This window comes from Odocoileus virginianus, chromosome 23, assembly GCF_023699985.2.
Source record: "Odocoileus virginianus isolate 20LAN1187 ecotype Illinois chromosome 23, Ovbor_1.2, whole genome shotgun sequence".
Lineage (NCBI taxonomy): Eukaryota > Metazoa > Chordata > Mammalia > Artiodactyla > Cervidae > Odocoileus > Odocoileus virginianus.
In genome coordinates, this window is record NC_069696.1 from 47,529,732 (window position 1) to 47,554,959 (window position 25,228).

Here is a 25,228-nt window from a genome sequence, read left to right on the forward strand (position 1 = left end):
CCTTTTAGATTCTGCCTCTCAGGCAATGTCTCACAAAGATAGGCTGGGAGAAAGTAAGGGCTTATCATATTCACAGGGTTAGCTTTTGCTAAGTGAATATTGTGCTACTAGATCTCCATTAATAGCATACAAATGGGACTCCGCTCACACTGGGATAAGGGAGGGTACCCACTTCCCTAGTTTAGTGTCTTGCCTTACCCTCTAAATCAGCATCTGCCACCATCTGGGATCATGGGCAACTCATGACATTATCAATTACTGTTGCGTTTTGCAACACCAGATATTGGTCTACCTCTTTGGGAAGCATCATGGTCATGTATCTATCTGGTGAGCTCCAGGATCAGAAGCGACTGATACAAATCCCAAACATGGTCACATCTTCACTGTAAGAAACCAGGCACATTGTTTTTTATTCACATTTCATGAAGGTAAAATGGGTAAGACACTAGTACCCATCTCTGAGAGAACTATGAGAATTAAATAATAAAATGTCTGCAATTAGCACTTATAAGACAGTGACCAGCACATACACATGTTCAACTGGTGGAACTGTTATTCTTTTATGAAACTAATAGGTGGTTTTACTATTAGTTCTAGGTCTATCAATTTGTTCCTATGTGACCTCAAGCAAGTCACTAAATCTTCAGGAGCCTCAGATTGTGAATGATACCAATGCAAACAACGTCATCTCCTGAGGTTGTTGGGAGGATTCACGGAGATTACTGTGTAAACTGTAAAATGCGTGCAAATTTTAATCAAGATAACTATTACTGCCATTGTCGTTAGCTCTCAGGGAACTTAAACAGTTTGTGGACAGTTTTCCACTGGAGAACTAAGAGCTACGATCATCAAGAGATAATGGGGGAATGCGAATGATCCCTTCATGGCATTTTCCAACTTCCTATATATCTGTGTATGGCGTACACTGTGTAATAATGTATATCACAAGTTAACCTCTATCAAACCTATCGCTCATGAGTCAGTTAACCCTTCCTTCAGAGGGTATGTTTCCTTAGCCAACCCCACTGAGCTTGAGGACCAACTTTTTTTTTTTTTTGTAAATAATCTTACCTTCTTTGGTGTCAATAGGAAACAGTATTTACTCACTACTGTTTTCCTTTCAAAAAATCTGTCTAGTTGCATACTAGAAACGGTTTTAGCTGGTTTGTTTGTCTTGGACAGGCTGTTGAAGTGAAAAGTTTTTGCTTGGCTGAATGTGGGACAGTTTCATAACCCCTTCAAGAAGCGCACTGTAGGAGGGAGGATGCCAGCTCCGACGGCTGCTCCTCGCAGGCCTCCACTCGCCACCCATTGTCAAGGGGAGCCCGCGTCATTAAACTAAAACAATGAGCAAAGCAACAGATGCAATGAGACTAAATCCTGAGTGCTTTTGTTTTGTCACTGTCATTGTCTGCAACAAAGAAGTCACATGTGAGAGCCTGGGAAGAGAGCCAAATGCAAACCAGACGACATCCCAGCTGGTTCTGAATGGCCTCCATCATACGCCTGTGTGCATGGGAACCATGCTACTTGGAGCAGTGTCAGCTTTATCGAGTTTCTGCCCAGGACTTGGCTGTGATGCCGAGACAGACCCAGAAGAAAGAGCCCAGAAGATCCCTCCACTCAGACTTTACACCTTACACTTCTGCTTTAAGAGAAAAGAAAGAGTTTCTGAATTGGGGAAAGGGATAAGATCTATATGGTTGGCCAAACTAACCTCAATCGTTTTTGCTACAGCGATCATGAACGTGAAGAGAGAGGTACGGAAGATACCTGAACTTTTTCTTCTGGAAGCTTGTGATTAATTTGGCTTGAGAAGAAGACTGGAGATTAAATACCTCACGTGCTTTCTTTTTACTTGTAACCATTTCATTCTGGAGTGTTTCCTTGGAATGGGCTTTATTCAGATTCTTTAAAATCCTTTTTCTAAGCTGTCATGCCTTGTAAACAGAAAAAGAGGCTAAAACCCAAATTAGGGTATTTTTAGTCCTGTTAATTAATTTGGTTACTAGTTTGATAGAGCAATAGTATCCGTAAAAATAGTGATTATGGGGGTTTGATGAGCCATATACCGTCAGCAGTGTCTACTGAGAACTGAACAGAGATGTTTCAAGGAGTTTGGGACAATAGTATGTCCACTCTGTCGCTGCATGTCTTTCTTCCATTTTCCAGAGAACTCCTGTAAGGAAGCAGAATAAGGTGTAAGGTTAGAAATAAAAACTTTACTGGTAGCTTAACAGCAGATGCTTTGCGGAGCAACAAATGCATGTCAAGTGAACCTGGTAAAATTTGTATGATATTAGAGGGGAAAGTGCCAGGATTGTAGACAGATAGCATCTCAAGCTCTTCTACACGAATGCCCATCTTCTTCCCACAAAGATTTTTTTTCAGTGGCCACTGAGCTAGATAATTTAATAAACATTTTTACACAATGGTGTTTTCCTCCTTCTATTCAGGAGGTATAAGATATTTTCTTTTTTTTTTCTTTTCATTTATTTTTATTAGTTGGAGGCTAATTACTTTACAATATTGTAGTGGTTTTTGCCATACATTGACATGAATCAGCCATGGATTTACATGTGTTCCCCATCCCAATCCCCCCTCCCACCTCCCTCTCCATCCCATCCCTCTGGGTCTTCCCAGTGCACCAGCCCTGAGCACTTGTCTCAGGCATCCAACCTGGGCTGGTGATCTGTTTCACCCTTGATAGTATACTTGTTTCAGTGCTATTCTCTCAGAACATCCCACCCTCGTCTGCTCCCACAGAGTCCAAAAGTCTGTTCTGTACATCTGTGTCTCTTTTTCTGTTTTGCATATTGGGTTATCATTATCATCTTTTTAAATTCCATATATATGCGTTAGTATTCTGTATTGGTCTTTTATCTTTCTGGCTTACTTCACTCTGTATAATGGGCTCCAGTTTCATCCATTTCATTAGAACTGATTCAAATGAAATCTTTTTAATGACTGAGTAATATTCCATGGTGTATATGTACCACAGCTTCCTTATCCATTCGTCTGCTGATGGGCATCTAGGTTGCTTCCATGTCCTGGCTATTATAAACAGTGCTGCGATGAACATTGGGGTGCACGGGTCTCTTTCAGATCTGGTTTCCTCGGTGTGTTTGCCCAGGGGTGGGATTGCTGGGTCATATGGCAGTTCTATTTCCAGTTTTTTAAGGAATCTCCACACTGTTCTCCATAGCGGCTGTACTAGTTTGCATTCCCACCAACAGTGTAAGAGGGTTCCCTTTTCTCCACACCCTCTCCCGCATTTATTGCTTGTAGACTTTTGGATAGCAGCCATCCTGACTGGCATGTAATGGTACTATTTACACCATCAACGTACAAAGTACTAACTTGCTTTTATAAAGGACTTGGTGATAACTCTAATGTTCCAGGTAGAGCTGAAAATATGTGTAAGAAAAATGATCAAATCCCTATGGGTCTGAGTCAACAGGTATCATTTCCAGTGATTAGTGGTTGACTCTGCCTCAGCTTCTCACCCTCTCCAATTCTCAGGTCTGAATGATCTCCAAGGTCCCTCACAGTGATCTTTAAACGTCTAACAATGATAGGGAGAGTGATCATTTCCTTAGCCAGAAGGAAAGATTTGGAGATTCCAGTGCCTGTGATGAGAACCTTGGTTTTGGTCTGGATGGAACATGTTCCTGGGAAAAAGGAATCCTTAAAACTCATTCTGTACCAATAGTTATCCATTACGTCCTTCTCTCAGGCCTTCCTGACTAGAAGGAAAATCAAGAGAAGCCGCACCTGATGTTTATGCAACTAAATGTCATTTCCTTCTGGATTTCATTTTGCAGCTTATTTGTCTAAATAAATGTTGCTATTTAAGTATGTTCAAGGATAAAATAATAATTACAAAAGAAGTATAATGACTTGATCCTGCACATTATCAGAGGGTTCATTATATTCATCCAATAGGTATTTATTGAGTACCTGAAATATTTTGGGCACTGGTGTAGACATGGAGCTGTAACAATGAGCAGAGACATGTCCCTATTATCGTAGGGCTTCTATTCTAAGCAAAACTCAGTATTCCTTGGATAACAGAATGGTTGTTGATAGGTGAATGGTAGCACCAAAACAAGGAACCCAGAATGTTTAATCCAAGAATAGTTCCTTTCCAATAAATATTGAAGAATAATAATAATAGTAAATAACAATTAGTAATACTTATGTAGTTTTCACGTGTTCAAGGCCTATTATAAGTGATTTTATGTTCTAATTTTTTAATCCTTAATTCTAAAAGGTAGAAACTATTATTATCGCAGTTTATGGATGAAATTGAGACACGGGAGATTGTCACTTACACAAGTTCACATAGCTAGAAAATAGAGGAACCAGGATTTGAGCACAGCTCAGAATGTCTGTGATTTTGTAGTTTCCAAATCAGGTACAAAACTTCCCAATATTCTACTTCAAAACCTCTGCCTCTCTCCAGAGGAGAAAAAGAAAAAAAATGAAAAATTATCTCCTTTTTACAGAAACTAAAACAGAACAGAAAGCAATAAAACAATGGAGGATGATCCCAGCATATGATTTTTTTTTCTCACTTGGAAAAGATGTTCCAAGCCAGAAGACTGGATTTTAAAGGATCCCCTTCCTGCCAAAGAACTTGTGATAGTGGCAGATGCATAAACACATATTTTTGTGTGATTACAAAGCAATTTGTGGTCCCCATGCCATCAAGGGTAAATTGAAGTAGCTTTAGTGAGGTCTGTCTAAATGAAAAACCCAAGGCCATCCACTTGTTTATGTCTTTCTCAGAAAACCCTGGCCCAAGGTGTCTATTAACCTGACTGGTGAGACATAAGGTATGAAGGTTGAGACCCAATGTTAGAAATAGATGGGTTGGGTACATAAAAATTCATCAAAATGATGTCACTTTTTCTCTGGTGTTTTTAGGAAGTACATTTGAAGAACACAAGCAGAGGCAGTGCGGGAAGCAAGAACTACAGGATGTAGGAGGACCTCCCCGAAGAGTGAAGAATGACGCGCCACCGGCAGGACCCTTCGCTCTGCACAAGTCACCTGTCAAACACCAGAAGACCTACCAAAAACAAGTTTGATAACATTTCAGAAGATGGGCATTCCCCCCAGTGAAACGAGTAAACATTCCAACATTGTCTTTAGGAGTGATTGTTCAAAGCTTTGCACCTTGCAAAAATGACCCTGGAGTTGGTAGATTGCTGTTGATCCTTTATCAATAATGTTCTATAGAGAAAATATATATATAGATCTTAGTCCCTGCCTCTCAAGAGCCACAAATGCATGGGTGTTGTATAGATCCAGTTGCACTAAATTTATCTCTGAATCTTGGCTGCTAGAGACATTCATTCAGCAGGCTTGTCTAAGTGGTTTATTAATTTTTTTTATTTGCACTTCTTTCTACGCAACACAGGCTGTTTGTTTTACAGTGTCTGAAAATCTTGTTCCTCTATCCCTCTCCATTCTCCATCACCTTTATATTTGCTGAATTTGGCCTCCGAAGCAGCAGCAGCAAGCAGTTAAGTAGCACACCAGTGTTTAACCCACAAGATCCCATCTGTGGCATTTGTACCAAATATAAGTTGGATGCATTTATTTTAGACACAAAGCTTTATTTTTTCCACATCTTGCTAAAAGATGCAAGTAGTTACAACTTTGAGGCCAATCATTTTAGGCGTATGTTTTAAGCATAGAAAGTCTCAAACTCTGAATGGTTCCTTCAAGAGATGAGTTAGTGTGTGACCTGATCAGTACTTCTCTCTTTTTATTTCTTCCATATAGAGCACTATGTAAATTTAGCATATCAATAATACAGGATATATCAAACAGTATGTAAAACTCTGTTTTTTAGTACAATGGTGCTATTTTGTAGTTTGTTAAATGAAAGAGTCTGGCCAAAACGGTAAAAGGTGAAAGCAAAACTAAAGAGGAAGCCTGGAGCCAAAGGTTACACAGAGGGGAAGGGTACTCAGAACTCAAACATTTGGGAAAGAGAAGCTCCCCAATTGTGGCTTCCAAGAAAAATAAGACACAAAGTCCACTGATACAAATTTGATTGGCGAGTCCAGAGAGGAATAGAAAAAGCAGAAGGCTAGGAGTTTAATAATCCTGGTTTCTTATTCTCGCTGAAGAAACAAACATCTGATGACTCTGCCACGGACTCACCACTGTGTGACCTTGGGCAAGTCACTTCACCTCTCTGTGCCTCAGTTTCCTCATCTGCAAAATGGGGGCAATATGTAATCTACCTACCTCACAGGGGTGGTATGAGGATTAAAAAGATAAAGCTCCAGATTTTTATCCTGAGTTGCTATGAGGGCATCAAGATCAGAGCCCTTAAGTTGCTAGGATGCAAAGAATTCTATAAACAACCCATTCAGAGCATAGCTAGAAAATTGATAAGCTGAAGGCTCTTGACATGCCAGTTCTTGTCAGTGAGGCTATCCAACTAACTATCTGTTAAAAGCTAACAGTTCAATCCCTTTTAAAATACTTTTCAAAATAGAAATATTTGCATCTACAATTTGATTTTGATCTGCATTTGGATTTATAAATATAAAGTGAAAATGGAGAAAGGAAAAGAAAGAAGGAGAAAAACAGATTTCTACAAGTGAAAGAATGGTTACTCCTTTTGTTAGCACATACTGACTCTTCCAGGCATTTACTAATAATCGAATAATTTGTTGTTGTTTAGTCGCTCAGTCATGTCCTACTCTTTGTGACCCCGTGGACCATAGCCCACCAGGCTTCTCTGTCCATGGGATTTCCCAGGCAAGAATACTGGAGTGGGTTGCCATTTCCTCCTCCAGGGGATCTTCCCAACCCAGGGATCGAACCCACATCTTCTGCTTGGCAGGCAGATTCTTTACCACGGAGCCACCTGGGAAACCCAATCTAATAATACTTATTTTAATATCATAAATGAGACTATTCATTTTGAAAGCCACAGTTATTTCCTCTTTTTAAGCCCAAGATTTCAAATACTGAAATAATAACTAGTAAAAAGTCACAAATTTACTTTCCTGAATGTATTTTGTTCTTATCCTTGGAAGTATATATATAAACATATATTTTAAATTTTTTTTTCACAAAAACATGCTTAACAAGAGTTGCAAGTTGAGAGACAAAAGTTTCTTTCACAGCTAGAAATTTTCTAGCTCATAACTCTTGTCTGCTTAGAAGAGTGGCTTCTAGTCCTCTGTGGATGTATCTTATCCATTCAATTGAAAATTGGTATCAAGAAAACCCAGTGATAGAACAAGTGCATGCTGACCTAGAAAAATATTTCCTGTCTATATATCAAGGTTTTCTTACTAAAACAACAAATCATTCATCATTCATATCTTTTTATCTGCCTTAGAATTTTTTGGTAAAAAGCAACCAGACTTGATTATTTCATGTAAATTATATCCCTTTTATTCTTGGAGAGTGTACATGCAAAGCAAAAATAGCATCTTTAGTTTTCATTCCACTGGTTCACCTCAAGGTTCAGAGGCCAGAAAAAAAGAGATTTCTTGTATCTCCAAACTTATGCAAAAAGAGGCCTCTTTAATGGATGTCCCTTTCAGCCAACTGGTATTTTAACCTCAGTCCACAGTGTTATTTGAATTCAGCACCTCCAGCATGCTGAATTATGTTCTGATCACCATGGACAATGTAAAAGAAACCATAGGTGGTTTTGCTCTTCATCTATTTTCTGGACATATGGGTTCTGTGGATCCACTGGGAAAATGGATCCATTTTCCCAAAATGGCACTTCTGATTTTTATTTCTTATTCCTAGTGTATACCTTTTTAAATTACTGACTACCAATAACATGTTACATGCAACCTTCAACAGACTTATGTTTCCAGACATAGGTGAATATGTTAATTCTAAGAGTGTCTATGACTTATTTGATTCACTAATAATTCTATTCATAACCAAAAATACCCCAGTGAGAAAAGCTTAAATATGGAAAGCCATATTACTTTTCTTAATTTTTCTAACACATAGTCCTATTCAACTGTATCATAAATCAGCTAGTTAAAAATTAGCTAATTATGCTAACCCACTGTCTTATTTTCAAATGATTTAAAACTAGAAGTCAAATTGCTGTCAATTCCAAAACCCGGCTGATCACTATATAGTACAGCAGAATGACCCAGTATTGACAGAAGGAAGCACATAAAATCTTACAGCTCAATTTGTAAGCTTTACTTTAGAATTTTAAGATGAGGCAATATCAAGATATTTGCAAAAGAACTATAAGTACATGTAAGAGTGAACTTTCAATTTATGGGTTGATTTCCAGTTTAATTGACAACACAATACCTATGTCAAATGTCCATTCCCAGTTCCCCAAATAGTATAATTGTATTATTAGAACATTTTAAAATGAAGAAGACCCACTAAAAAAGTGAAAGCACCTTTCCATTAGAATCCACTCTTCTAGAGATAAGGGAAAACTCTCCCAATACTCACCCTACACACACACACACACACTCATCCTAAGAGTCCAATGGAATATTGAGAAGAAATCGCTTCTTTGAAAAATCTTTAAAAAAAAAAAAAAAGCCTGGTGTCCCGGAAGATTCCTTCCCCTCCTTGTAATGTCAATGTTTGTGTAGATGAAACCATCTCATGCACTGTGGCTTCAGGGTTTCTGTTACTAGTTTATGCACTTGGGAGAATGCTTTAAAATGGAAGATGTAGCACATTTTGCTTTCCCATTTATTGTTTGGCCAGCTATGCCAATGTGGTGCTAATGTTTCTTTAAGAAAGTACTTGACTAAAAAAAAAAAAGAAAAAAAGAAAAAAAAGAAAGCATAGACATATTTTTTTAAAGTATGAAAACAACAATTCTATAGCTAGATGGCATAAGAAAATAGCATTATGTCTAGTCACCACCACCTTTCAACTTTTTATCACTTGCAAGTAGTGTACTCTTCACCAAATTGTGAGTTTGGGGGTGCAAGGGCTGAAGATAAAAATTGTTTTAAGTTAGAAGTCTCCATTGTTTTGTTGGCTCTCAAACTCAACAAAATTAGCAATATATTATCCAATCTGAACATGTTGTTTGATTCAGGAGCATGGAGTATAGAAGGGAAAGAAAAAAGAAAAAAAAAAAAGACCTTATAGGCAAATGGCAGAATTGAAAAGATGATTGAGTTATTCATTGATTTGTGTGTGTGTGTGTGTGTGTGTGTGTGTGTGTACTCTCTGCTCTAAAACATACTCAGCAAGTGGAGAAAATAAAAACAAAGAGAAAAATGCATAGATTCACCTGCTAAAAATAGCTTCTGCCACATCCCCCTTGAGTAGTTCTTTGGCGTCGACTGGTTTAATAGAAGATATTCTCCCTTCACCTAAACATCTCAAAGAGCAGTAGCTCTCATAAAAGCAATCACTGATCTCATTGGGAAGTGTTGGAAAGTATTTCCTTCTGAGATGGGGGTTATCTACTGATAAGGACAGAGAAGAATTTATGAGAAATCGTTGAAAGAGATGGCTAACAATCTGTGAAGATTTTTTTGTTTTTGTTTTTACTTTATACAGTCTTTATGAATATCTTAATGTTCAAAAATGACTTGTTGTTTTCTTCTTTTTTTATATTGGAATAAGGGATGATAAGTTAAACCCATATAGACTGATTCTTTAAAACTATAGGCTAGATAGAAATGTATGTTTGACTTGTTGAAGCTATAATCAGACTATTTAAAAATGTGTTTGCTATTTTTAATCTTAAAAGATTGTACTAATTTATTAGAGACAGATCCTATTTGGTTCTCTTCATAAGAAAGAGCATTTCCCTTCAAATCACCTGGGCTTTCCCATCAATGTTTTTGAAAGAATAATCTGATTTATGCATCATTATGGCATCATTTATTTTTAAATTTTAAAATAAAATAAGTGTGATTCTTCATGCCCCTCTCCTGCAATGCTCGTAAAATCCAAAGTCTGAAAGGGACAGAAAACAAAAGAAAATTTTGTTGGTTCTTTGTTTTGGGTTTGTTTGTTTTTGATGCTAGTTTAATCCTATAGTACATATTTGCTTATTGCTATGTTAATATTTTAAAAGACTTTTCTGTTAGGTATTAGAAACTGATACATAGATATCTTTTTTGTGTGATTTCTATTTAAAAAAAAAGGAGATGAGATGACTGTCTGAGCTTTAAGTGCGTGTGGTACAGGATAAAGACACAAATTTAAACAATCAAATCCAATCTGGAGCAATACTTTTTGTAGAGAACCTCTCATAGATGAGACGGAGGCCCAGGGAAGTTTTCAAACTCTTTTTTTCCTCTTAGTCCTTATTCATTTAGTATCTGTCTCAAAATTTTGTAGAGGACTGACCAAACTGAAACCCTGAAATGAAAGGGACCTCTTTTAAAACATACATTTCACCTGTTTTCTTAATTTATGAAGCCACATTGATCTTAAACATGGTCTCCATTTCTCCTCATTCTTCAGCTGTCATTGATAAGGTCTTTCAAGAAAAAAAATCACTTAAAAAGAGAACACAAACCCAATTGAAATGTAAATTAAGATATAGTTTCTCCTATTTAACCCCTACTGAATCTCACCTGTCACCTTCAAATGGCCTTCATTCTCCTTAGGATATGCCTTTTTTTAATTGTCCAGGCCTAAATGCACTGATGTAAAAGTAGGAAAAATGAAAGAAGAGCTCAAAAATCCCTTCCAAACCACCCACTGGCCCCACTCACCTACCCATAGCAAAATCACTACTGTTAATCCCTTAATCTGATTTTTTTTTTTTTTTTGGTATTTATCTTGTACCTGCTGCTAAACACACTGCAGGAGGGACTCTGAAACCTCAAGCCACCTACTCACATCTCTTATCTGTGTCTGTGTATTATTAAAATGTCTATTCAAATATAAAAAACTTTCAAACATCATGCAGCTTGTATTCAGTTTATACAAAGGCCCCAAGTACTATGTCAGATCTCTTTTCGCTGAAAGAGCTAATGAAGTTGAAACCTGGGATTACATCATGTGTTTTGCTTCATTTGTTTATATCACATTTATAGGCCAAGTGTGATAAGTAAATTACAGACACTGAATTAATCTTCCCTGCTACTCTGAAACCAGAAAATAATGATTGGTCATTCATTATATCTGTCTTAGTTCAAAACATATTTTTTATTAAATTAACTCTGTATTTGAAATTATTATTCAATTCATTTATGGCAGAGGAATATCGATCCTAATGACTTCTAAAAATGTAACTAACTGAATCATTATCTGACATTTACTGTTTAATAAGCATATTTTGAAAATGTATGGCTAGAGCGTCATAATAAAATGATATATCTTTCTTTAGTAGTTACATTAAAATTAATCATGTTTGATTAATTAGTTCTTTTGGACAATGTTGGTGTAATGTGTCATTCCTTAAGAATTCTATTGTAATGTAGCATTTTTATTAAGATCATTGCAGCAAATAAAACATGAAAACTTACCCAGAAAATAAAACTAATCATACACCAGAATGGAGATATCTTACAAAATTTACAGGTTATATTTAAAAATAAATGTTACAAAGAACTTGTATAAACTATGTAAGAGATGTATGAATGGTACAATAGACGCATTAACAATAAAGCAGTTTTAAGTAAGCCATCCCACTCACTGTAATCCAACAGTGAGTTATAACCCATGACACAAAGCATTGGGGAAAAACTTTTCTATCACGCAGGGTACATAATATACAAGCAGCGTTTAATACACTCCCATGTGGAGAGATGTTATAAGAATGTGATCTCTTAACACTGAATTTTTGTTCCCATAAATCTAATTCTTTACTGAATAGACACTGTGAATATCACAGTAGCATTTGTGGAAGCACCAGGTGGAAATTAGTATTGACAATTTCCCTCTTGTTGTTTGAAAGCATCTCATTCTGTTTCCCTTTACTTAAACCCTCCGTGAATTATTGGGAAATTTACCTAAATGTAAAAAGGCTCACAAGTTTTGCACTTGATTTTAAGGAACTAATAATATTACTAAAGTTCCCTGTATCATTTTCCCACATGGGGCTCACCTTTACGCCCAATTTCACTCATTCAGAGTCCCCATGGTTCTGCCTAGGACCAACGGAAGGACTAAACCTCCTCCTTCTGCTTGTGCTCAGCATCACGCCTCCTGTGACCATAAGCTTCTAAGTGTACTGTGTACAGATGTGACATGTGTGTGGCTCATCTGGGCAGCCTTTTCATTAGAAGTTTTGTGGATGGTGAAATCAGAGGGCAGAAAGACGTCAAACATAACTGTCATGTTAGTAAGTTCCCTTCCTCTCTTCTATAAACTCTCCCAGAAACTACTTCCTATCCAACCCTTCATCTTCTCCTCTTGAAAGAACGTGCAAGAAAATTCTACTACAGTTCTCCACCACAGCTTTGCCCATAGTGGGAAGGGGGGCAGGCCAGCTCGCCTTTTATCATTGCATATGCCCCAAACTTGTTTCTTTCCTAAACAAAAGAATTGCCTTCTTTCAAGATCATCAAAATCAAATTATAGTCTCTTTTTAAAAACTATATTTTTCCTTCCTATAAGATCTGTGTGAGTGACAAATTATCACCACCCCAACAATGGTTAATATTTGCTGAGCACTAACTATGGATCAGTCATTACACTAAGTGGTTCACCTATATTTTATCATTAGTCTTTATAAAAACCCTATGAGTTTGGCACTATTATGAACCCTATTATACACATGAGGAAATGGAGGTTCAAAGACATTATTTAACTTGCTGAAGGTCAGAGACAGGCAGAGCAGCCTTGAAGCTGGGTTTGAAGACATCAAAACATGTGCTTTCACTACTTCATCATTCATGCCCCAATCCAGACATGAAGACAGTTCCATACACTGATACATTCTTGTTCATATTTGATTGTACGAGGCAGAAATAGAGCTAATTGGACGTTTGAGTGATAAACTATTTTTGAATATGAACTTAAGGTAAATCAGCATTTCTGCTCAATAATCAATATGTCTAACCGGGCTTTTAACCTTACCTACAGCCATTCCTCCACAGTCCACATCCCAGTGTCATTCTGTGATAGCCCTTCCCATCATGCAGGTAATACCCAAGGGTAAATCAGTCTCAGCCAGGAAGGGTATTCTTGAGTCCTTACACAGCAGAAATAAACTATCTCTAAAAAACTAAAACTAGAAACTGATCACAAAGAATCTTACCAAGAGCTCTGGCAACAATACACCTCCTGTTCTCGTGATATTTTGTCAAAGTCAGTAAGGTCTCAAGAAACATGGTTGAAGCAAGGCTTCCACAGACAAAAATGTGGACTCCCAGAGTCCATGTTCCTAGTTTCTATATCCCTGTCTTTCAAAAAGGCCTTAATTATCCCACTCTAGGGATTCCCAGTGGGTATAGTTCTAGTCCTAGATGGCATTTTAGAAATGTGCAGGGACATTTGGGGTTGTCAGTCACAATGATTAGGGGGTATTATGGATATTTATTGGGCAGAGGTTAGAGTTCCAGACACTTCATGCAAATGATAAAACCTATTTATAATTACCTAAGCATGATTTTAACATAAACTGAATTTTCCAGGAATGCTACCATTGTAAACTAAGTGGAAGGTGGTAACGTATTTCATTTGGAACTTTATCAAACATTGCCCACTGTTCCAGAAAAAGCATCACTGATGGCAATGCTAACTGTGCTATTTGAATCTCTTCATTCTCTGCCTGTATCAGTCGTCTTGCAGCTGTCATGTTCATAATTTTCCACATGGGGTGAATATCTGACCACTATGTTTTCTAATAGAATTGAGCCTTAGCATTTCTATCTTGCAATGCATGTTATTTTGCTACAAACTATTTTCATTCTACTTTATATTACATTTCAGGCATCACTTTTATTTTTGCTGAACTTGTGTACATATTATCTATGAATTTCACTTTGGGATATTAAAGAGTATATCATAAAATGTTTGCTATAAAAAGGAGAGCTCTGGGTATGATAGGGCTGAATACAACAATTATGATCCTACCGGAGTCATGATGATAGACGGATGGCAGAGCCTTTGCCCTCTTCCCAGTGAGGCATTTAAGTGTAGAGCTGAGCTGAAAGCTTGTATCTTCCTCACCTGTTTATGGATAAAGATAAACCTCTTTGGGATCCAATAAAGGATAATGGTTATTGTTGATACAACATCTGTTTTCTAAATGTTCTTTCCTTCACCCTGTGATGGGATGAGATGATTTGGAAAAGAATAAAGCAATCACTGAAAACAGAAACAGATGTAAATTGGATTTGAGACAATAGCAGCAATACATCAGAAGTAAAATTTGACCTTGGACTTCAAACAAGGTCGGAAATGTGGCCTAGAAGGGAGGTTTCTCTTTATAATGGTTACTACCAGGCAAGTTAAGAGTAACTGTCCTATGACTTTCCAACTCTACTGCATTTATTGAAGTCATTGGCTCCCACTAGTCCCCAAACTCCTCCACTAGAGGGAACACTGGGGAGAGGCTCTCCAAATGGAAATTTGGGGGATTCATAGTCTGTATTCACAGCAACTTCTCTACATGAGTGCTGTGGCTGAATCCTCCATTCCATCCTACAAACACAGACCTCTCCTTCCCAAACCCAAGTGTCCAAAAGATGTGATCCAAACAGAGATGGGGAAAGTGTCCTCCTAGAGAGGGAAGGAGACAGCAGTAAGAGAGGCAGAAATCATCCTCAGGATTGTACTCCCACCCCTTATTTGGCCCAGATCTTCTAATTCAGCCACTCTTCTAGAATCTAAAATATTCGGATAGGGTTACTCCAGGACCAATATTCTCTCCCTACTTTTTTGTCTTTTTCTGTCTCTCTCTCTCCTTTAAAGATCTTTTGGAAATGGAAACATTTCCATTCCTTTCCTGAAGTGAAAGTGTAGTTGCTGAGTCAGGTCTGACTCTTTGCGACCCCTTGGACAGTAGCCTGCCAGGCCCCTCTGTCCGTGGAATTCTCCAAGTAAGAATACTGAAGTGGGTAACCATTTCCTTCTCCAGAGGATCTTGCCGACCCAGAGACTGAACTTGGGTCTCTTGCATTGCAGGCAGATTCTTTACCATCTGAGCCATTCTCTTAGTTAATATTGAAAAGTCTCTTCTGGTATCTCTAGTCTTCACTGCAGTAATAAAAGAGACAGTGAAATAATTTAATATATATGTATGCCAGAATGCTTTCATATCCATTTCCCAACATTCTATTTATCTGCTCTGTTTCACATTTTCTAGCTCCTGTTGCTCTGATTTCCAGGTAGGTTTGGCTAACAGGAGGCACCAACAGCAATAGAGATCAGGAAGAAGGGAGAAGCCAGGTGTCTCCTCCCTTTTTTCTCTGCTTCAGGTAGCATCTTCAGCAGTAATTGCAGCCTTGGCCTCCCACCTGGAGCAGCACACTATCCCCCCGGTGGACCTAGATCCATCCACATGGTTTTTCTCAGATGGGAACATGACTTCCTCTCTGTGTCTCCCTAGCTCTAGAGAGGGTAGTGACTTCCTGATTTTGTTACTCTCTAGATTGACTCCCTTCTCTTATTTGACTACTTATTGCTCCCATCGCCTGTACTAAATATCCTCTGATTAAAATACCTAGAATCATTTCTGCTCCCCTCTCTGGACCTTAACTAATACCCACAGGAATCACACAGAGGTAAGAAGCATGCGTGCTAAAATCAGGCAGATGTGGGTGTGTATTGTGGCTCTGACCCTTCTAGCTGGGTTCTCTAGACAAACAACTTCTGTGAGGCTCAGTTCCCTCTTTTCTAAAATGGTATTAACAACAACAACAACAGTATCTACCTCTTACTGCTATTTGAGGATTAAACACTATCATGTAACAGTTCCTAAATTTCTAGGGTTCTCAAAATTGTAAAATTTCCAAAAATAAGAGTAAAATTTTCAAGAAACTGAAATAGGATGGCAAAGTCTTTATCTGGTTAAAGTAAGGACATTTTAAAAAACCAATCACTACCACCGTGTGATTCAAAGGGAATCATCTGAAAACATGACATGAATATAATCTCAGACTTAAGAGCAGTTTCTTAAATTTAATAAATTAATCTTTATGGAAAACATCACATCATCTCCATTCATTCCTTTCATCTTTTTGGTTTTTCTACGGTTGAAAACTCTGGCACAGTCCAGCACTAGTCTGCTCCTCAGTTCTTGCTGATAATTCTGCTGTCACTACTTCTATTATTATTATTAGGAATGACAGTACTTATTAAGGATATAAGATACTTAAGGCACAATTCTCCCCATTGGCTTTGTCACACCCTTTTCCATACACATTCTGACTCATGGTCCCAACTATTCTGAACAAGTGACCACCTCCTCCCCTAATTTTACTCTGACGTAACATTTCAGGGGGAAAATAATGTTTGAGCCAAAAAAAAAAAAAAAAAAATCCTTATACTACAAAAGCAAATGTAAACGTTCAAGTCTAGCATTTTCTTGCTGTGTCACTTTAATCCCTTCTCTTTCCTCTCCCTAGCCCAGCCCATCCCAGTCAGCACAGCTACAGATTTTCCATATAATGATTTTTAACTATTTATATGCTATTTTCAGGCCCTTCCTAAATAATACCAAAACATTTAATCTAAGTAATTCAAAGAAACAATGCAAATAAGCCAGTTATTTGTCATCATGCAAAATCTCCATTGGCTTTGTATTTTTCAATAATTTCTCAACCAGTTTTACTGGCTTTTTCAGCACACAACTTCAATCATTCTGCCTTTTACTTTTAGTCATATTTGTTACAATCCATATTCTTCTAAGTCATTACGATTATTCTTAGCAATTGCTGTTAAATGATATTAGATGGTCTGGTCTCTTAATTCTCAGTTTTTTCCATTTTCCCTAATATCAAATAATAGAAATATTCCTCACGAGGCAAACACATCCCTGAAAGAGAAGAGAATATATTTTCAAGTCCTTCTTAAGCTGTGAGAATTTATTTTTTATCTTTCGTTGTATGTGTAACATTATTCCGAATCCTCTTTGGGGTTGCTCCTGCAGGACCCAGGGGGTGTATCAGTCACTGGAAAAGCAACTTGAGAATCTCTGGGATTGATTTTTGAAAATGCAGTATCCACAGAAACAGACCTCAGATGCTATCCCAGCAAATGCTGGCAACTCTACACTTCTGTGGAAGATGCCTTCTGTGGGTTTGCCCAGCGGCTGTCTGTGGAGACCATCACTCTTTTAAACACAGCACATTCTATGCTGTTTCCTTGTATGATCATTGCAAGAATTCTGACTGTAGAGTTGTATTTCCCAGAAAGAATACATAGCAAGCTAAAAGCAGCTGGATAAGATAAGGAAAATCAGGCAGTGAAAGGTTTGCTTAGAGGCTCTGGGGCATGTTCAAGCCCTCCAGGGTTTATTTGTATAGTATTAATAAGCCATTTCTAAAAGTCAAACAGATAAAACTCCAAAACTCATAAGTAAACTCTTGCACTGAAGTACCACATATTCCTGGATCGGTACACTGCCTTTTACCTAAGAAGTAAATGAATGTGGGAAACAGATGTGGGTGGCCATCAACAGGACAGTTCCATGTGCATTTGGTCGGGCTATTGCCTCTGAAAATCTGATCTCTGTCCCACGAGCTGAGGGAGGAAGGAAGACTAAGCTTTTTGAAGGAGCACCCCAGATAAATCCACGTGGAGCCATTCTTCCAGTAGTTTTAATGATTTGCAAACAACCACTCACACTTTCTCACTGGGCCCCCTGGGGACCCATGCTGCATAGTTTAGAGACAGGCAGACAGGATTAAGGGTAAGGTCTGTGAACCATGGAACACAACTCTCCTCTCCATGAAATGAACTGGCCCTTCTGGGGATCAAACCTATGACCTTGTGCTCATTAGCACTCTACTCCAACCATGCCCAAAACAAATACAAGTTTGAAGCCAGAGGAGCTTCAAACCACACTTAAGAATGTAATCAACAGAGCCACAGGGAAACACATAAAGTAAACACTTTGTATATAGGCAAAAAGAACAGACGTTTTGGAAAGTGCCTACATTTTCTGAATCCCTTAGTCATTTGAAGGCTTACTGGAAATTTCCACTTGGATACCTTCCATCATTTTGACTTCAACCATTTTCCTCCCTCAGCCCCCACCCCTGAAAGGAATTTACCATTTGGAACTTTCAGTTTATGGCACCATCACTCAGTCAACCAAGTTCAGACACTTGGCGCTGTCCTTAGCAACACATTTGACCATCCAATGCATATTTAGTCCAAAACAAAATTCATTAAGGCCTTTATTCAAACATCTCTCATATCTCTTCTCCTGCCTATCGCCAGAAGCATCACCACAATCCAAACCTCATCACCTTCTGGATATTATAATAACTGCCTACCAGCTTTTGCTTCTCTGATCCATTTTATAGACCATTTGTAAAATTCTGCTTTGTACACCTTCTCAGAAACTTCAGTGGCTAGTTACAACTTGATATCTTACATTTTCCCAAAATCTATTACAGCTAAACTATTTCTATTCATCCCCATCTTTGCATATGCCCCTCTTTTCTAAATATCCAAAGGCTAGATACCATTAAAGACACAGTGCATATTTCATTTCTGTCTTTCTAGGCTACTTGAAACCCTACAGATCTATCTCTTTTGAACTCTTGAACCTCACGTTAGCAGCACTATTCATTAGGACTTTAATTCTCTAATAATCTATCATGATGTTAATTTTTCTTCTATGGAACACTTGTCTGTCAATCATATTGTAAATCTCTGAAGGCAGAGATTTGGATTTTAACCCCCAGGTATTTACTGAGCCCTAATGTATGAGCAATACTATCCTGGGAATATAATAATGAACAAAAAAGACTTACATTATAATAAGAGGAAGGTGAACAGTAGACAAATATATGAAGAAGATACTTTCAAATAGTAGAGAAAACAAGAGGGCAATTCAAGAAAACGGATTGAATCAGTATTACTAATTCATCTCTTTTCTGGGGCCAAGCAATCCAATGGAGAAGTCAAATTCTTACAAAACGAATTACTATCCCATTTTGCCTTGGGTTCACTTTTCCTCTAGCATTCTCTCCCTTAACAGAGCCCGCCCTGTCATCTGGCTTTCTCTGCCATGAAGACAATGTTAGACTGATCTCCTTTCTGGAATTCAGTCATTATAACCCACTGCCTGACAATCACCTCCACCTAGAACTGTCCAGTACAGCAGCCCCTGGAGAACAGGTCGAAATGGGGATATGCTGTAGGTATAAAACATGTACTAGATTTCAAAGACTAAGCATGAAAATATATTAGTGTTTTTGGTATTTTTATATTGACTAAGTGTTGTCACAATAATATTTTGGCATTAAGTAAAATATATTATCAAAATTAGTTTCATCTGTTTCTCTTTACTTTTTTTTTCATTTATTTTTATTAGTTGGAGGCTAATTACTTCACAACATTTCAGTGGGTTTTGTCATACATTAACATGAATCAGCCATGGAGTTACATGTATTCCCCATCCCGATCCCCCCTCCCACCTCCCTGTGACTGCTAGAAAATTTTTTAATGACACATGGCTTACATTTGTGTCTCTCATTGTATTTCTATCAGACAGTGCTTACCCAGAAGATCTACGAAACATTCAATAGATATTGAGCACTTACTGTATACTAGGTATGATTTTACTTGATACCTAACTTCTAGTATTGCTAGTACTTCAATTCAAACTGAAGGTGTCTTTCCCTTTCCCCAAGGCTACTCTGTATTTTGGCTTTCCTGTGTATTACACGTGTTTTGTATTGCAGCCCCATGGACTGTAGCCTGCCAAGCTCCTTTGCTCATGGAAATTTCCAGGCAAGAATACTGGAGTGGGTTGCCATTTCCTTCTCCAGGGGGTCTTGCCTACCCAGAGATCGAACCCTCATTTCTTGCATCTCCTGCAGTGGCAGGTGGATTCTTTACCGCTAGTGCCACCTGGGAAGCTGATATGTTGGCCTTCCTACCTTTGTTAATGATTCTGTTCTAACTTTTCCAAGTTAGTCCCTTTTTTTCACAGCTCACCATTTGCCAAGTCTTGTCATGTTTCCTCTGTAGCATGGTCTCTATTCCCTCCCTCCCTTCTGTTCTCATCCCACTGTTGATGTCTCTCGAAGAATAATTTAGTGATTTCTGCTCCTGTTGGGCTTCCCTTGTGGCTCAGCAGTAAAGAATCTGCCTGCAATTCAGGAGATGCAGGAGACATGGTTTTGATCCCCTGGAGGAGGGCATGGCAACCCACTCCAGTATTTTTCCTGGAAAACCCTATGGACAGAGGAGCCTGGTGGGCTACAGTCCATAGGGTCACAAAGAGTCAGACACGACTGAAGCAACTTAGCTTGCATGCTGCTCATGTTACTGAAACACAAGTTCATGTGCCCGATGAACAATGAGGCCAAGCGATGCCAAAACTTCCGACTTTGGGGCAGAGAAAGATTTATAACAAGGCCCTGCAAGGAGGTTTTCAGCTCATGCCTTAAAAACCCCTGAACTCCCTACAAGCTTTCAGCAAAGCCCTTTTCTAGGAAAGGTGAGGGAGGCACATGGGTTGTAAACTTCTTCCTGTCAGATCCTTTATTCTTGAGGTCAGGTCATAATCAGGTAATGATGTTCCTGTAAACCTCCACTGAACAAATGTTATTCTGTTCTAACAAGAAAGGGCAAGGTTCCGAGGCACAGCCTTCACCCCACGATGGCCCAGTCCTAACTAAGAGGAGGCAGATCTCAGTTGGCAGCTTCCTCCGGGCCAGGTCCCCAGACCCTGCCCAACTGTAGCAGTGCCCAAGACCCAACTGGTCCTCAGACTCCACAGGCCACCCCACGGGGAGGGGAGGTGGGGGATGGCCAGGTCCCACAGACTGCGACCCAGGTAGACTTCTGCTGCCCTTAGGCACAGAGACAGGGATGGAAGAGAGGTTCACCGCTCCCTCAAGACCTGGGCCAAGGCCAGCGGGCCGCCTGCTGCTGGAACATGCAGTCCCAGCCTGCTCCCTGAAACACCAGTTCCCCTGCTGGCCCAGGGCCCGATGAGCTGGGGGCCCCAGGGGAGAAAGTCGGGATCTGCCTCTTACCTCACTCTCTGCTTGAGGACCACTATCCCACCAACAGATGGGACCACTAATGGTCGCTCAAGGACAGAGCGTTGCTTGTGGGAGGGGCCCACTGTGGCCCTGACCAGTGACTGAGGAGGACCACTCGCGGTTGCTCATTGAAGCTGGTTGCTTTGGGGAGGGGCCTCCTGACAGGCACGGACCAATGGCGGAGCAGGACTATCAATGGTACTGGGTAACCGTTGCCGGGTAACGGGGGTGGGGTCAGTAATGGTGCACGGCCACAGCCGTGTGCTAAGGGCCGTGGCTGCAGTACACTTCCGTATCTCCCCATTTCTGACTCATTGGAAGCGGCCTGATGCTGGGACAGATTGACGGCAAAAGGAGAAGGGGATGGCGGATGATAAGATGGTTTCATAGCATCACAGACTCAATGGACATACATCTGAGCAAACTCTAGGAGATACTGGAGGACAGAGGAGCCTGGTGTGCTGCAGTCCATGGGGTCACAAAGAGTAGGACACACTTAACAAATACACAACAACAAATCTCCCCATTCCCATCTAACCTGTACGTTAATGCTATATCAGTTTTCCAAATCTAACACACTAACAGAATCAAAGAATGTTATAACTGAAGGAACATTGGGCATCCTTGTGGGATCCTCTCAAAATAATGGATAGAAGAGTGTTATAGAGGGAGTACTGCCTATTTGCCATGAACGCTTAAGTACCTCACATGTATTAGTCAGTTCAGTTCAGTCGCTCAGTGGTGTCCAACTCTTTGCAAACCCAGTGACTGCAGACCGCCAGGCTTCCCTGTTCATCACCAATACCTGGAGCTTGCTCAAACTCATGTCCATCTATAGTCACATTTAATCATTCCAACAACCTTATGTGGGAGATACTATTAATACACCCATTTTGCAGATAGGGATCCCAAGGTCCAGAGAGATGAAGTAAATGCCCTAAAACACAACACCAGTTGTGAGCCCAGGCCTATCTGACCCCAAAGGCCTTGCTCTTAATTTCTATGCTGTATTATCAGAGTAAATGGGGAAAGTCTTCATAATCCTGTTCCCCTAAACTTGCTATTCTCTCCACATCAGGAAATGATACCACTACTCATCCAGGGACTCAGGTAAAAAAAGTTAAGCCCTTTTTGATATCTTTCTCCCATGCTGCAATCAACTTCATCAGCAAACCCCATTACCTCCCATTACAAATACATCCGAAGTTCGCTTTCTCACCATCTGCATATATATCCTCACGTTGTAGTTGTGGTTGTTGTTTAGTCACCAAGTCGTGTCCAGCTCTTGCAACCCCATGGGCTTCTCTCGTAGCTCAGATGGTAACAGATCTGTCCGCAATGCAGGATATGTGGGCTCAATTCCTGGGTCAGGAAGATTCCCTAGATAAGAAAATAACAACCAATTCCAGTATTCTTGCTGGAAAGTCCCATGGACAGAGGAGCCTGGCAGGCTACAGTCCATGGGGTCACAAAGAGTCAGACATGACTGAGTGTGTGTATACACACATATACACACCTGGACTGTAGCTGGCCAGGCTCCTCTGTCCACAGGATTTCACAGGAAAAATACTAGAGCAGGTTGCCATTTTCTTCTCCAGGGAATCTTCTCAACCCAGGGATCGAACCCATGTCTTCTGCATTGGCAGGTAGATTCTCTACCACTGAGCCACCAGGGAAGCCCCATATCTCTTTATATATGTTATAAAGATAGATATGTTATATATGTTATAGATATATATCTATATATGTTAAAGATATATATGTTATATCTTTATATATGTTCCAAAATATAAAACAGCTTGTGCAGCTCAATATCAAAAAAACAAACAATCCAATTGAAAAATGGACAGAAAACCTAAAGAGGCAATTCTCCAAAGAAGCCATACAGATGGCCAACAAATACATGAAAAGATGCTCAATATCATTAATTATTAGAGAAATGCAAATCAAAACTACGAAGAAGTATCATCTCACACCAGTCAGAATGGCCATCATCTAAAAATCTACAAATAATAAACACTGGAGAGGTGTGGAGAAAAGGGAACCCTCCTACACTGTAGCTTGGAATGTAAATTGGTACCGTTATGGAGAACAGTATGGAGGTTCCTTAAAAACTAAAAGTAGAGCCATCATATGGCCCAGTAATTCCACTCCTGGGCATATATCTGGAGAAAACCAGAATTCAAAAGGATGCATGCACCCCAATCATTGCAGCACTATTTACAATAGCCAGGACATGGAAGCAACCTAAATGTCCATCAACAAAGGAATGGATAACAAAGATGTGATACATATATACAGTGGAATATTACTCAGCTATAAAAAAAGAATTAAATCATGCCATTTGCAGAGATGTTGGTGAACTTAGAGATCATCATATATAATAAGTTATAGGAAAAAAACAAATATTGAATAATATTACTTATATATGGAATCTAGAAAAATGGTGCAGATGAATATATTCACAAAGCAGAAATAGAGTCACAGATGCAGAGAGCAAGCTTATGGTTAGCAAGGGAGGAAGAAGGGGGTGGGATGAATGGGGAGACTAGGACGAGCATATTAATACACACACCACTATGTAAAAACCTACTGTATAGCACAGGGAACCCCACTCAGCACTCTGAGGTGAAGGAAATGGGAAGGAGATCCAAAAAGGAATGTATTTTTATATGTGTATCTGGTTTACTTTGCTGCACAACGGAAACTGACACAACATTGTAGAGCAACAAAACTCCAATAAAAATTAATTTAAAAATGAGTAAATAAAATATGAAATGTAAAAAAGTAGAAGTATCCAGTGTCTATATAAAATTCCTGTTAAGTCAGTATAAAAATACAAATAACCTAGTAGAAAAATGGGCAAAAGATATGAACATAGAACTCATGGAAATAAATACACAAATGGCTGTCTTTTGTATGTTGAAAAAAAATGTTTGAAAAACAAGGTGCTCAATTTCATTTATAAGCAGAAAAATAAAAAAGCAATGAGATAGAATTTTTGTTCATATTGACAAAAGTTTTAAGTTTGGTAATACCAAGTATTGACTAGAGTATGGGAAAACAGATATTCTCATGTGTGTCCTGCTTATGGATGGTATAAGCTGGTTCATTAAAGGGCAAGTGGGCAATAATAATTAATATTTTAAATGCCCATATCCTCTGGTCCATCAATTTTACTTCTGCCCTAGAGAAGTCCTTTTACACATATGTCCACAAAGGAAAGAACAAGGATATTCACTGAAGTGTTGTCTGTTAGAGCGAAAATCCATAAATAATATCAATGTCCACAGTATGAGGAACAATTACATAACAGTGAATGTATCCATAGTAATGAACACTATGAAACAGTTAAAATAATAAGGTAGATCTCTATGAAATATATGATCAGATTTTCAAGACATAATGCTAAATAAAAAAAGCGAGATTTATAAAGATATGTGTAATAACATATAATGTATACAACAGCAAAAAAAAAAAACCATTTTCTATGGAAATGATTGACAGATGTTAGATGTTAAAGTTGGTACAAACATAATTGCAGTTTCAGACCATGAATTTTAAATCATTATAACTAGGCTCAAACACATCTTTATTAATCAAAATAGCAACCATTATAATCAACACATTTTTACCAATGAGATATAAATTTGTTTATCCCTATAGCATAAAAATCCATGCCTCGGGATTCAGTGAACTCCTGGAAAGCACTTTCTGCATCCTGTTGGTTGTGGAAATGTTTTCCCTACAAAAAGTTGTTGAGATGCTTGAAGACGTGGTAGTCGGTTGACGAGAGGTCAAGTGAACATGGCAGATGAAGGCAAACTTTGTAGCCCAATTTGTCCAACTTTTGAAGCATTGGTTGTGCGATGTGCAGTCGGGCGTTGTCATGGAAAAGAATCAGGCCCTTTCTATTGACCAATGCTTGCTGCAGGCGTTGCAGTTTTAAGTGCATCTCACTGATTTGCTGAGCATACTTCTCGGGTATAATGATCTCACTGGGATTCAGAAAGCTGTAATGGATCAGACACCACCAAATAGTGACTATGACCTTTTTTTGGTGCAAGTTCTGCTTTGGGAAGTTCTTGGAGCTTCCTGTAAGT

General features: G+C 38.9%; 1 protein-coding gene and 1 long non-coding RNA gene across 5 annotated transcripts in view; one reads left to right on the forward strand and one right to left on the reverse strand.

Moving 5' to 3' along the window:
* IGF1 (insulin like growth factor 1) overlaps positions 1 to 11,504 on the forward strand; it is a 78,433-nt gene extending 66,929 nt beyond the window's left edge. For all 3 annotated transcript variants that reach the window (XM_020880850.2, XM_020880862.2, XM_020880864.2), the window contains exon 4: positions 4,930 to 11,504. In XM_020880850.2, coding sequence (XP_020736509.1) covers positions 4,930 to 4,989 — 60 coding nt within the window. In that variant the 3' untranslated portion in view covers positions 4,990 to 11,504. The remainder of the gene's footprint in view (positions 1 to 4,929) is intronic.
* Positions 1,379 to 21,483, reverse strand: LOC110129486 (uncharacterized). Of its 2 annotated transcripts, none has more exons than XR_002311511.2 (3): positions 21,117 to 21,483; positions 14,029 to 14,220; positions 1,379 to 2,179 (listed from the first exon to the last, which is right to left on the reverse strand). It is a non-coding gene; the product is annotated as an uncharacterized lncRNA (long non-coding RNA). The 2 variants fall into 2 exon arrangements; XR_002311510.2 differs by having other exon boundaries at positions 14,029 to 14,124; positions 21,117 to 21,322.
* Positions 21,484 to 25,228: the final 3,745 nt, after the last annotated feature.